Raw genomic sequence first — 14,848 nt, 5'->3', positions numbered from 1 at the left:
GGCAAGCAGCAGACCTCTCGATTTTCTCGGTCGGGGCGGCAGATGGATGACTCAGTCCCCCTGAGGAGGGAGTCCCCGACCACCACCACCCTCCTCCTCCTCTTGGGAATGGTGGTCGTGGAACCCCCATCCCTAGGACAGTGCATCTTTTACCTTCCAATCGGTGGAGTCTCCTTCTGCTCCCTTCCTTCAGATGTGTCATCTAGTCCACTCTCCGCATTAGTACCTGTAGAGAGAACCTGGAAACGATTGCTCACCTGTATCTCCATTGCTGGTATATGGACGCTCCTCTTTCTCCTTCTGGAGGTCACATGCTGCCAAACTTCTTCACCATCCTTCTGTCCCTGCTGCGGCTGCTCTGAATCTTCAGAACATTGTGGCCGTAGAAGCATCTCCTGACGTCTGTCCAGGAAATCTTCATTTTCCCTTATGCAACGCAGAGTCGATACTCGTTTCTCCAGACCTCGAACCTTCTCTTCCAATATGGAGACCAGCTTGCACTTTGTACAGACAAAGTCGCTTCTGTCCTGTGGAATAAAGACAAACATGGCACAGCCTGTGCAGGTTACAACAGCTGATCGCTCACCTTCCATATCACCTTCCTCTTAAGAGCTTCCTCAGCTGTTGCAAGAACTACTCAGAGAAACCTGCAGATGAAAGCCTCAGTGAGCTCTCCCCAGGCAAACTCCCTCTGTTAGCCTCTTCTGTTCGCCGCTCAGCTGGTTCGCTGCTGACTGCCCTTATATACCAGTCAGGCCCACTCAAGGCCCACCTGGAACAAAGCACTCCCAATTCACACTTTTCAAACAAACAAGCAAGCAGTCAAGCACACGGTCAAACTGACAAACTGTCCCAGCAACAGACACTCAGATACTCACCAACACAGCCCCCCTAATGCAGCACTTAGCGTACCGCCTCTCGGACAGCTCCCAGGCAAACTCCCTCCCTCCCTAATTGTTGCTAGGGAGCCAGAGGCAGTGGAAAGGGAGAGCTGGACTGTGGTACATGGGGATGCTAAGAAATTATTTTTTTATAAAAACAAGGAAATTAAATGTCCCCAACATCCATCATCTCAGAATTAAGATTGCCTAGTGGTGCCTTTTACCCCTTCGCCCTTATGCACAGGATTCCATCAAACACTGTACTTTCATTTACGTTCCCGGGGTGCCTTGGAGAGAGGCTCAGATCACTCCTTCTGTATATCTCCTTATATCACAACCACAGTTTTGCCAAGCTGCTCAGCTAATCCCCCCACCACTCGATACAACTACACATAACACAGTGAAGGCAGCTGGAATGCATGCAGATAATTCCCAGTCATCTCGGGGGTGGGGGTTCAGAGTTAAGGTTGTGTTGGCATGTACCTTATCTGTACTTCCTGGTTTTCAGAGGTTTAAATTCAGCCATTCGCCACATTTTTGGAGGGCATGAGGCACCACTGGCCACCCTTAACTCTGCATTATCTAAGTTGTGTTAACTAAGTTTTTGGGTGTATAATATTGATTGAGTCATAATCATATTTCCATTGAGTAGAAGTCTCTCTGCCCCATCTGCTTCTGTTCATTGTAAGTTTCTAAAGAACTTGTTTTTTTCAAACAGGCTCCATATTAATACTTCCCATTGAAAAGAGAGTTCTTTCTTATTCCAGTCTGTGAAATTTCTTGCATATAAGAAGATTAGTCTGGTCTGTGGTTTGATAGGTGTGTCTCTGTTCTCATGAAGGATGGTCAAGGCTAACAAGCTGAGACAGCAGAAACATGAATAGAAGACTTCTTTGATCAAGACTCTCCTTTTCTATTTCTTAAATTTCCCCTGTAGCATACACCCAGGTACTGTCCCTGAGACTGTTTCCTCCTCTAATTGTTGGTGGAAGCTTCCCAAAGATGCTTACCTTTACCTTTACTGTCTTCTTTGAAGCATTAGGCATAATTGGTAAACTGCTTCTACCGTTCTGTCTTTGGGATTTTCCCTGTTCACTGAATGAACTGTTTTTCCTTTTCTAGTGGCAGTGAAATGCTAATGCTCCAAGGCACTGTTAATCCATGAAATATACCATAAATCTTTCTGATTTTGTTTAGGTTGCCCGTAAACTTTTCTGGGCTTGGTTTTTAACCTTGCTACTGTGACTCTCTTGGTGTGCCAGAAATATTCAGCCCTTTTCCCATCTTCTAGAGTCTAACTGCATTGTGTATTTTTAATAAAGGGATTGGCTGGAAGGGATTATCCCACCCATATTAATTGTGTGCCTCTATTTGGGTATACATTGTATTTCTCCCCTCTGGCTACGTGATGATTGACCCCATTATTCATAGTCTCAGTGGAATCTTTTAGAACATTTTTAGGTCAGAAAGTTATCTAAATTGATTGATTTTCCACACTCCCCCCTTCATGCTTTTGCTTATTTGTATTATTTAAAGGTCATTTACTTAGGAAAATCAAGTGACATAAATGCAGAAATATATTCTGAATGTCCTTACTGACCAGTTTTGTGGGGGGAAAATTGCATATCATTTGTCACATCAAACTTGCACAAAGCCTGTTGCCAGTTCTGGGTTTGCTTAGATTTAATAATACTTGCCAGGTGTACCTCACTTCTCGTCTTCAAAGCATTTCAGTCTGCACAATACCTCTGTACGGGTAGGTATTTTCCATTTTAAAGTAGCACAAATTGAGGTACAGCAGTAAACTGGCTTGTTCAACAACAACAACAACATAAATGCAATTGCCATCTGAGTCACAAGATCCTGGCTCCCACTTCTGTACTTAGACCATACCTCTGATTCCCAGAACGATGTATTCTGGATCATCACCAATACTGTAAATGGCAGTTGCTTCACTGAGACGGTCTATCGATCCCCAAGTAACAGGAAACTAAAAATTGCTATAGATGAGGACCCTATCAACGGGAGGGAAATTTTTCAAAAATTTCACTCCAGAATCAACATTGTTTCATCTCCACTTGTGTTGGCCACCATGTTAAGCACAGTATTAATTAGACGCCCCCTGAGCAGAGTGAGAGAACAGTAGCAGCACCTGGCAGCCCACATACAATAGGGTTCATAACAGTGCTCACATCGGTGGAGATGAACCAGTATGAGCAATAGTGGGATTTTTTTAAATAGGGCAATGAGGCAGGGACAAGCAACTTACTTGGGGCGCAGTTGACAGGCTTTATTCAGGTCCTAATCAGTTCTGTTTAGATATGCTATAGTTAACACTATTTTTTTCTCAAAGATCTTTCATGTTTACTCAGATTGCTATTCTAATAACTGTTCCTTTTTAGTCTTATTTTATTTTAATAAAATTTGCAGTTAAATTCTTTTTTTCCTAAAGCCCTGTAAAGGCAATGGAATTGATGTACAAATCTGCTTTGTACTGAATAGGACCTATTTTCTTCAAACACTTCTAAATAAAATAATAAAATAGATAAGCTAGTCTCTTATGGCCATGGTTTACACCATGTAATTGTGTCGCTCTTTAGGAATGCTGCTGACGGCCAATGAAGACCCTAAAATGAACATCTACTACATTCCAGTAAGTAATGCAAATAAGTTTGGCCCTGCTAGAAATATTTATGAAATATTGTTTTTAAAACTGTCAGCACTTTAATGTAGCACATTATCTTGTCAGATTGTTCTGTAGTAAATTTTGCGTGCACACTGAATTCATTCTGGAAATCTATAAATAAGGCTTCTAGGCATGTGTAATACTTTGTAAGTAAAATCTATTGCTTAATCTCATGCTAAACTAGGTATTGGAAACAAAATGTGGTGTATTTATATTACATCATTATTTTATTGAAAATCAACCCTGAAGCTTGCCACACTCTTAACAATTCCTAAATTGACTAGTGGCAGCGGGAAATCCAGTCAGAGCCCAAGAGAGAAAATCTGCATATTTTCTATCAACTTGTTAAAATAGATTATTAAATATAAAATGTGGAGCTTACCATCAAGATATAAACTGTCTTCTGAAATAATTACCCTAGCATCATAGTACAGCTATAGGCACTATATCCCTGACCACTGCTTTCTCAGCCATTTTAATGTTGATGGCAGTTCTTAGCACCTGGTTACCCAATGTCCTATTTGAATTGGAGCTTTTGATTTCAGAAATTTAAATATATCACCAATCTTGAGGTATATTTTAGCTAGGCTTCTACCCAATCTCCAGTTGCTCACATACAGCTACACCTGCATTTTCGTCTAACGGATGCATGTTTGGACTTCTCGTGTGCACATGTCTTTATCTCTGCAGGGTTCAGGTGCAAATATACATGTGAGCAATTTTACACACACAAAGGGACGCCACCTCTGGCAATAGATAGGCCTTTCACCAATCATTATATTCATGTTGGTTCTAGATCATGCATTTAAACCAAAAATGTTGGTATAGCTGAGCACAGATAGGGCCACAAAGCCTTTTCAACAATCTGGCAATGCTGCCCTTTCACAAATCTGACTTGCTGTACAGATTGGCTCCTTAATTATCATTGTTCATTTAATAATTTGTTCCTTCTGAGTCCAGCATGTAGTTTGAAAGCTTTCTGTGGTAGCTTATGAGTTATTGCAAAGTTCTATCTTTAGGAAGATTGAAACATTTTTAACACAACTTCAATCTAGTGTCCTGTCGGTGTTTTCAGTTCAACTGAATAATTTAGTGACTGTAGTCTCTAAAACAGCTTGAAAAATCCTGAATATGTTGCAGAATCTTTTTTGTGCATGTTATGAATGTCGCATGTGCTTTACAGATGTAGTAACTTACCTATGTTCTGTTTTGACGGTGCTGGGTTTTGCAGTGACAAATCCAATATTGTTTCATAATGAAAACATTGCATGTATGCCTTCTTTTTCACGGACAGGCATGCTGTGTTACAAAATGCTATATTAAGACTTATTTTGGCTAATTTCCTTTCCAGTGAGTACACTTGTATAAATTGTAAAACAACTAAAAAGAGAATCCGTTTTGTCCATCTCAAAAGTCTGACGTTTTTAAAATCCTTCTAGGGCTGTTGAATTTACAGTGTTTCTGAATGCAACATTTTGCATTATATTTTAGATTATATCTGAGAAATGTAAATCATGCGTAGCCAGATGTTCCCTAGTGACGTAGCATATGTACTTATGTAGAGCACATATTATTCCAGTTACAGTCAGCATTTGCCTAGGCTCAAAATTTTCTCCTTTTCCCCCATTTTTCTTCATACTTTCTGGCATCCTGAGTGATGTGATGGTTCCCTTGCAGAGAGACAAAAATTGCTTTACCCTGTGGCTACTCGGAGCAGATCTTAACCTTCAAGACCCAGCAACTTGCTGTTCTAACTAGTCTAATTTTCCACAGGCAAGTTTTCTGACTATTCTGGGATTGGTTTGAGCCAGGATTCAATTTTACCAACAAAGAAAGGCTTAATTTATTTATTTGCTGCAAGTTAGGCATGAATAGTGCTTCAGATGTCCTGTCTTTTTGAGATGCAAACAAGAGCTGATTTATTATCCTTTAGTTTCACAACCAAATAAATGCCAGCGGAAAGGGCTTACTAATGTTCAAGGCAATGTTCCTTCAGAACCTTTGGGGATAGTTTAATGTGCCACGCTCAAATAGAATCTGTTCAACTGATCCTGTCTCTTAATTATTTAACGTGTGCATAGTCGTCTAGCCAAGCGATGGCATCTTCAGTGGCGTGATGCAGTCCTTCTAGGCCACTGCTGCACCTTGGCAGCAGGCATTCATCGACAATGTGCGTCATAGTCTGTGTTGCGCCGCAGCTGCACAAAGGGCTGTCACGAAGGCCCCAGCGATACTGGTTGGTTGCACAGAGACCTTGCCCGGTCCGGAACCTGTTGAACAGGGACCATTGGCGACAGGGCAGGTCAGAACCAGGCAGGCAGATTGTGGGGTCGGCGATGAGGGACTGGCTGGGGATTATAACAGATATCCATTCCTATCGCCAGAGTGCTTCCACCCGAACATCCTGGCGTGGCGGATGAGGCCATAATGGGCAACGTGACAGCAAACATGCAGCTGGTGATTTTAAAAGGTCATTGTGCAGTGGGAGCCTTGGTTTGGCATGTGCTTTCTCCAGTAACTTGCCAGTGGCAACCTCTCGTCTGATAGGAGGAGGAGCAATATTGCTCAGAACTGGAAGCCATTGAAGTGGAATTGGACGCAGGGTGCCGGAGGTGATGCGCATGGTGGCATGTATCCACGAGTTTGGTGTGTGACGCTTGACTCCAAACTGGTGCGCAGTACTCCACCACCAAATAAGAGGTGGCAAGAGCTGACATCCGCAAAGTTGGAGCACGAGCACCCCATGACTAACCTACCAGTTTGCTCAGAAGGTTGTTTCATGTCTTAACTTTAGCTGCTGTTGTCTTCAGGTGTCTCTTAATGCCCTATTGTACTAGTAACAATTTAAGCTTTTTGAAGCCTGCATAGTGGAACAGCTACAGGCAGCTGTTTTGGTGATGGTCAGGGAGCATTTGAAGGGACTCTGTCTGAGAGGTTCATCTGTGTAATGCTTTGGTGCTATGCCTGCAACTGTTAAAGCAAGTTTAATGTTCAGGGAACAGACAGAATAGACAAACAACGTTATGGAGAGACTCTGGCATCTCCATTCTGAAGGCCAAAACTAGATTTCTGACTGTACTGCTAATTTTAAGATTTAGGAGTTGCAGAGATAGTTATGGAAATACCTATAAATAACTCAGTATGCCTCAACCTTTAGTGCAAAGTTCATTACTAATTGGGCAAGGTATCTGAGATAGAAGAGTTTGTTGCACCGCACTACTTAAAAATGAAAATTAGGGCTCACTTGTGCCATATAGGCACATACCTGTTTTGTGGGGAAAGGGGATAACATTAGGGCCAACTTTCTAATCATACAAAACCGAACACCCTTGCCCACACCTCGCCACGCCCTGAGGCCCCGCCCCTTCTCTGAGGCCCTGCCCCTGCTCACTCCATCCCCTCTCCCACTGTCACTTGCTCTCCCCCACCCTCATTCACTTTCACTGGGCTGGGCAGGGGGTTGGGATGTGGGAGGGAGTGAAGGTTCCAACTTGGGGTGTGGGCTCTGGGGTGAGGCAAGGGATGAGGGGTTTGGGGTGCAGGAGGGGGCTCAGGGCAGGGGCTTAGGGTGCAGGAGAGGGTGCGGGCTTCGGGAGGCACTTAACTTAGGCGTCTCCCAGAAGTGGCCGGCATGTCCGTCTGCTAGGTGGAGGCATCAGGGGGATCTGCGTACTGCCTGCGCCTGCAGGCGCCACCGCTGCAGCTCTCATTGGCCATGGTTCCTGGCCAATGGGAGCTGCAGAGCCAGTGCTCGGGGCGGGGGCAGCGCACAGAGCCCCCTTGCTATCCCTGCACCTAAGAGCCGGACATGTCACTGCTTCCGGGAGCCGCATGGAGCCAGGGCAGGCAGGAAGCCTGCCTTAGCCCTGCTGTACTGCTGACCAGCCTTTTAGCGGTCCAGTCAGCAGTGCTGACCAGAGCCGCTAGGGTCCCTTTTTGACCGGGCTTTACGGTCTAAATCAGACACCTGGCAACCCTAGATAACATTTAGTCATGTCCCAAAGGGAGCACAGAGGCAGGATGCCTTCAGGAGCTCCCTGGTACACGAGAGCATAGATGCTGCTACACTCGTATATGTAGCGGGGATAGTCATGGATATACCCCATCGCCACCCCTTTTGGGGTGCAGCATCTACCCCCAGAATAGTTGTAAGGGAGCAGTGCCTAAATGCCCCTGGGCCCAGAGACTGCAGTTCTGTCAAGGCCTTGTGCAGACCTTTTAATGGTTCCTTACTCCCTCCCTGCACTGCATAAAGGCCAAGTGGAATTTGGCCCTTGATGAGATGTTTTAGTTTTATTTGGCTTATATGTCAAAGGGCCTGGCCTAGAAATTCCATTCTTGTTTTATTCTGTTGGCCTTAATGAGGGCAAGTGCCTCTGAACTGTATTGGGCAGTTTGGCAGCAGCTTAATAGTTACCTACAGCTTATGCAAACATTCAGAACCTGCATCCCATCAGCCGGGATGTGTGCCTCAGGAAGCTTGAAATCAAAGGTATGTGGGCTTTGGGATATTTGAAAGCTATTGATGTTAAAAGTGTGCACTGAGCCAGTAGTGTACCCAGAGACTGCTGCCAGGGAAATGAGGAGGAAAAACTCCGTCAGGGCAGGGAGGTCCAATGGACTGAGATCTGAAATTGGAACCAGGAACTCTTTCGCTCTAATTGCAGCTGTCAGATAAATTGATTCATAGGTTTTAAGGCCCGAAAGGACCACTGTGATCCTCTAGTCTCTAGTCTGTCCTCCACTTATGTAATGCCATCTGTTCAAGGATTTCAGAACCCCTGATACAAGGGTTTGAGAGTCCTAAATTATCATTATGAGGTAGAAAAACTTTCGTATCGACATTTAAAAATGAAATGTTGAAATTGAGTCTCTGAAAGGTCATATGATGAGTACATAGGGACAACCAGGGTTAGAATCCAGGTCTGTGTGTGTTTCCACCTACAAATTATGGATATAAGATTGCTGACATGTAAATCCTCAGGGCAGCTCTGTGAGGCAGATGTTTTACCACTGAAAATGGGAAGCTCTATATCAGGGGTAGGCAACCTATGGCACGCGTGCCAAAGGCGGCACACGAGCTGATTTTCAGTGGCACTCACACTGCCCAGGTCCTGGCCACCGGTCCAGGGGGCTCTGCATTTGAATTTAATGTTAAATGAAGCTTCTTAAACATTTTAAAAACCCTATTTACTTTACATACAACAATAGTTTAGTTATATATTATAGACTTATAGAAAGAGACCTTCTAAAAATGTTAAAATGTATTACTGGCACGTGAAACCTTAAATTAGAGTGAATAAATGAACACTCGGCACACCACTTCTGAAAGGTTGCCGACCCCTGCTCTATATTATGGAGGGATAACAATCACTCCACATTTGAGGTTTTGACCAGTTTTCTGTTTAACACAGTCTTTACTCCTTGATGTTGCTAAAATTACATTAATCCACCTGCAGCTTCTTGTGTGGTGTAACAAAATGACTGTGTGACTATATCATTCTCCAGCTGCTAGCTCAGAGCAGTCATAATACTGCTACAGCTCCTGGAGATTGTCATTTCAGTTCTGGAGCCAAAGGTCCTGGATTCCCATCCCGGCTGATGACTATGTTATATGGGTGAAATATGTGGGATGTTCTCAGTATTCTCCCATTTCATAAGTTTTGTTTTGTAAGGTTTTGGAGCAATTGTATAAGGCTTGTCTTAGCTGACAATTTGAAAAAATCAATGTGTTGTACATTTAAAAAAAGTTCTTAATGTTTTCGTACCTTGAAACTGAAACAGCTGTGCAGATGCCAGTCTGACAGATGCCTGCCTACATCATAAGTTTAATGCTGAATGCTTAATTGAGATCAGAAATCCAGTTACAAATATCCTGAAGTCCCTGTAAGGAGGAACAGTTCATTCATAAATTCTAAGGCCAGAAGGGACCATTGTGATAATCTAGTCTGACCTTCTGTATAATACAGGCCATAGAACTTCCCCAAAATAATTCCTAGAGCAGATCTTTTAGAAGAACATCTAGTCTTGATTTAAAAATTGTCAGGGATAGAGACTCCTCCACAACCCTTAGTAAACTGTCCCAATTAATTACAGTTAATTACTGTCACTGTTAAAAATGTATGCCTTCTTTCCAGTCTGAAGTTTTCAACTTCTGGCCGTTGGATTGTGTTGTACCATTCTCTGCTAGATTGAAGAGTCCAATACTAAATATTTGTTCCCCATGTAGGTACTTACAGACTATAGTCATGTCACTCCTTAATCTTCTCTTTGTTAAGATAAATAGATAGACTCAAGGAGCTCAATCACTATAAGGCATGTTTTCTAATTGTTTAATCATTCTCCTGGCTCTCCTCTGAATCCTCGCCAATTTTTCAACATGCTTCTTGAATTGTGGGGACTGGAACTGGACACCGTATTCCAGCAGCGGTTGCACCAGTGCCAAATGCAGAGGTAAAATAACCTCTCTGTCCCTACTCCTGTTTATGCATTCCAGCTCTGCCCTTTGCTTCCCTTCCCTTCCACTCCCCTCCAATAGCTAGATTTCATGGCGGAGATCTGATTTCATGGTCCGTGACACGTTTTTCACAGCCCTGAATTTGGTAGGGCTCTAGCAATTATATTGCTCCTGGTAGTCTGATCTATGAACCAAGTTCATTTATGTGTTGAGGTCAAGGCTGAAGTAGTCTGTGCAGGTGCAAAATATTGTGCCTCTTTGATGCTATGGAACAGGTTCCTGCAAGTTATCTCTGCTGAACAAAGTGCTAAGGAAAGCAAGGGGCTGAAGCTGTTTAATACTGATGCCTCGAAACTGGGTACACTGACGTACTCAATCCTTGCTTAAGTATCTCGAGGCAGACTGACTCTCATTTCCCAGACTCAAAGACAACTGATGTGGGGTTACATACTTATACCAAATCTGGAAACTCTAGTGTATTGGTTTGGTTGTTAAAAGAGGAGGGTGGAATTTTTCTAAATTAAAAGTGTGTCTGCTTTAGAAGTTGTTGACTTTCCTAAAGTCTTGGCATACAGCCACATAGACTGGCTTCTCTGACTGGAAGCAGTTTAGCTTCTGGTGCAAGGAAGAGATGTTAGTCTCTAAAACTTCCTAGAACATCTTTGACTTTCAGGTGGCTTTGGAAAATAACTTGATTCCTTAGCCCTTTCCTGGTTCAGGGCTGTTGTCCTACGTGAAACTTGAAAATGCTTCAAGATCAGCTTGTGGGGATTTTGCCCCTTGATGATTCATTTCTTCCAAGCAGTATCTTTAAAAGGTTCTGGTTGAAAGCTTTGGCCTTGAGCTGTGCTAGGAACCATCTTGGTTTGCTTTCTCTCTGTCCCTTTGTCAGTCTTGATCAGAGCTGCTGTCTCTCTCCAAAGGCCAGCTCTTACCACAGCCGCCTGACACCTATCCATTTTGTTCTCTGACTCAAGGCCTTTCTCTGCTTCCCTACAGGTGGAGTGGCCATGGGGGCAATCTCCTGCCTCTTGGCTGTTGGTTGCTAGGTGTGAGTCTCCTGGCAATTGAGGTTACCATTGTCTTTCGGGATCCTCTGTTGATATGGGTTGGTTTCAGCCAGTCCTTAAGGACCCATTCATATCACCCTAGGCAGTTGAATGACCTAAACACCTCATGTCTCCCACTGTGCTCCAGGTGCAGTCTAACTACTGTTGTGCACCCACTGGATAGTCACGTAAATCACTGTGGTGCATACCATTCATAAAAATGTTATGGAAAATTCCTGCCTCATCACCGTTTAGTGCTGACAAAGATGTTTTGGGAGCTTCGGGCTAAAGGGTGGTGGCATTAGAAGCACAAATTTTTTTAGTATTAAGAAAATCACTTCTTATTAAAAACAAAAGATTAACTTGTTTTAAAACTTGGTACATCATCCTCTTTAAAGTATTTGATTGTTGTGTAAACTTGAAAATAAGTTCTGTCCATATCATCCTGATATCTTAAACATGAGTTTGAGCAAATACACTATGAAATGAGTTTTAGGTGAACAATATGTGGCCTGTCTTACAGTATGTTAACAGGTTTAACACACACACAAAAATTGTTTGTCTATGCAGACGGAAGTGTGAGCTTCCTATCTTTAACCTGAAGGTTTTCAGGCTGAAAAGTAGCACATTGGACATATTCCCAACAAAGGAAATCCTCTATTTTCCGTCAGCATTAATTGGTTCAGAAGAATCACACCCTTGTAAGCATAAATACCAAAAGCATCAATGTGTGAGATTCAGAAAGCAATTTCCTGGTCATCCTGTGGAATCTTTTTGGTGGTGTTCAGCTAAAATCATGTGGATGCAATATGAAAGTATATGAAGCCTTCATATTCCTATTATATCTAATACACGATAATCCAATAATTAATTGTCCATGTTAAATTGCCACTACTACACTGACTCATGACCATAAATAGCCAGTCTAAATTCAGACTACACCAAACAGCTCAGGTAGCTTAGTTAAGCGGGACAACACTCCTTACAAAATACATTACACTATGGCCACTATTTTTTGTGCTCCAGTTTTTACATTCATAACAATTATTGAATATTATTATAATATCAAAAATCCTTCAGACTGAATTCTAGACAATTAGCAAATTTTACTGTAACTGGTAAGGAAAAAGCAAGTATCTTCAGTCATCCTGTGAGTTAGAAGGGACCAGTAATGTGGTTATCTACTTGCCCTCTTGTTTCCTGGTAAGCTAAATTAGTCCAGGTAAGACCTCCCTTTATGAGTTAGATCGTATATCCATACATTCTTAGCTCTAATAATAATAATAGAGGTTAAAGAAGCCAACAAGATACTGCCCTTTTTGTTCATTAATCCTCTGCTGTGTAGCTCCCATTTTCTTCCGAGCTCTATTTGAGTCCTTAATTGCAGTGTTCTCTATCATTTCTCCAGCAGATTTGATATTCCAAGTTGTGCACAAATTTTCATTGCAGAGCGCTCCTGCTTTTTGAAGGTTAAATAATGTGCATGAGAATTTTTGAATTGAACTGCAGACTCCACCTTTTGCTTGGTAGCTGGGAGGGGGCTTGAGACAGAAGTAAATTCTCTGCCACTTACATGGTATGTTTCCTTCACCACCATACATGCAGATGCTGATTTTCTGAGAGATTTTGTGGTGTGCTTCTAGAGGGGTGAAGCATAAAACTGAGAGGGTCAGTAGTCCAGGAAGGCAGCCTGTCCCTGGCTGCCTAGAGGCCGCAATACTACCCAGAATCCTGGCAGTGCTACATGCTGTGGCCCCACTCCCAGTCTTGTCTCGGACACCCACCCCACTTCACCCCCAATGCGCTACAGCTTGTGTTGTGGAGCACTGTTACTGGGCTATTGCAGAGAAGAGAATTCCTTGGACAGTCTTTGTTGTAAAATTTGGGTAGATGGGCAGTCGTTGACCTACAGATAGTGGCTGAACCCTGCCAATTGATTCTGTGGGTCTGACTTAGTTGAATATCTTTTACATAAATGTGCAGAGAGTTTGTTTGTAAAGTATCAGAGGGGTAGCTGTGTTAGTATGGATCTGTAAAAAGCGACAAAGAGTCCTGTGGCACCTTATAGACTAACAGAAGTATTGGAGCATAAGCTTCACCACGAAAGCTTATGCTCCAATACTTCTGTTAGTCTATAAGGTGCCACAGGACTTTTTGTTTGCAAAGGAATCAGTAGTATAGGGACCTCTATTCTTGGGTTCTCATTTTAAAAATAAAAAAATGGTTCTTGGGTTTTTTTCCTTTTCCTTCTCTAAGGAGGCAGAAGATTTGAACCTCAAGCATCTATTTAAAAGTTGCACTTGGTAGTTCAGTATATCTGACCTTGTACTCTGTGTGTGTTTTTCTTTGTCATGTTTATGCAAATATAGAGACAGTGCAGTAATTTACTTAGCCCTGGCCAATGAAAGGGTGAAGGAAACCATCTGCAAGTATTTGAAGGATGTAATAATAATGGAGGGAGAGTTTAGAAACTGGTATTGTCTAGCAGTACATAAAAAAGAGTAACTGGATATTTGTCATGGTAGACTCCTTCTAATAAAACAAGCATTTGTGATTTTTCTCTGGGGGGTAACTTTAAATGTTTGTGCTGCTACCCACCCTTTACGTTGTTTCAACTCATATAGGTATCGGGTAGATTACTCTTTCCTGTGAGTAATTTATACAGATTATACTATTTTATAGTGTGTTTTACTGTTAAGCTAAATCCTTCCTCGGTTATGACTCCTCATACTTATAAACCAATAGTCACAGGGTTATGGGGATGTAAAGATGTGTTTCCGTTTCTAATGCTTAAAGCTGTGCGCTAAATACAATCAGCAGATGGATGAAAGCCAACATTAGGAATTACATATTTTATTTTCATATTGAAAACTGCTTTTATATTCAGAAAAGCTATTAAAAGAACTTTTTGCAAATCACTAACTGGTCCCTAACTGAAACTCAGCTATGTACAGTTGCAGGAATAGACTTTTACATTTTATCAGTTTATGCTGGACATCTCTACATTATCTGAACAGATGAATTGGAGACCCCGACAGTTACCCTTCCTTCCCTGTGTATTATCAGGCAGGAGTTGTGAGAACTGATATGCCAGTCTTCCTTCCTTCAAGGCTTATAAGATAGGACATGGTGAGGGAAGAAATTAGATTGCCATGCCAATGACTTAGCACACACTTGCTCATCACCAGATTCCCAACTAACTTTTCAGTTACACAGGCTAGAAAACATACCACTAGACCTAGTATTCCTGATCCTTTGTCATCTTTCTCACACACACCTCCCATTACTCCTCCCCCCCCCCCCCGCAGGATTCCCTTGAACACGGCCAACACTTCAGACTCCACAACAATACGTAGACTAAACTTTTTTGATAAATTTAATTCCAGTGGAAAGGCTAATATACTTTAGAGTAGTCTCCTAAGGAAAGTGTCAAAACCCCTATTGCTCTAAATGACTTAAAACTGAGCTAGACAAGTCAGTGGACGATGCAGCACATGAAAAAAAATCTGTATTGTCAGGGCTAAGGACAAGATGACCTGATGGAGCTTTCCGTTTCTGGCTTCTAGAAATAACTCTTCTTAGTAACTTTTATCAGTTGGCCTCTATAATACAATATAAACTAATACAAGCTGATTGAAATCAGTCTCTTGTGTTCCTCTCCTGTATTTTTTAGATTTTTACTGCTTCGAGTTGGGTTCTGAGCTACCGTTAGCCTTAATGTTGCTCTAAAAATACTCTTGTCATGGAATTCTTTTGTATTTTGAGATGACAACGT

The 14,848-nt window shown here is 42.3% G+C and overlaps 1 protein-coding gene across 1 annotated transcript in view; it reads left to right on the top strand.

Annotated features, from left to right (window-relative positions):
- The window catches only part of NOL10 (nucleolar protein 10), a 75,272-nt gene that overhangs the window by 25,217 nt on the left and 35,207 nt on the right, over positions 1–14,848 (top strand). Inside the window, exon 13 of the mRNA XM_024208382.2 lies at positions 3,482–3,534. Within this exon, the coding sequence (XP_024064150.1) occupies positions 3,482–3,534 (53 nt within the window). The remainder of the gene's footprint in view (positions 1–3,481; positions 3,535–14,848) is intronic.

Source organism: Terrapene carolina, unplaced genomic scaffold (assembly GCF_002925995.2).
Source record: "Terrapene carolina triunguis isolate 2854851 unplaced genomic scaffold, T_m_triunguis-2.0 Scaffold42, whole genome shotgun sequence".
Taxonomy (NCBI): Eukaryota; Metazoa; Chordata; order Testudines; family Emydidae; genus Terrapene; species Terrapene triunguis.
This window is presented reverse-complemented; position numbering and strand designations above follow the sequence as displayed.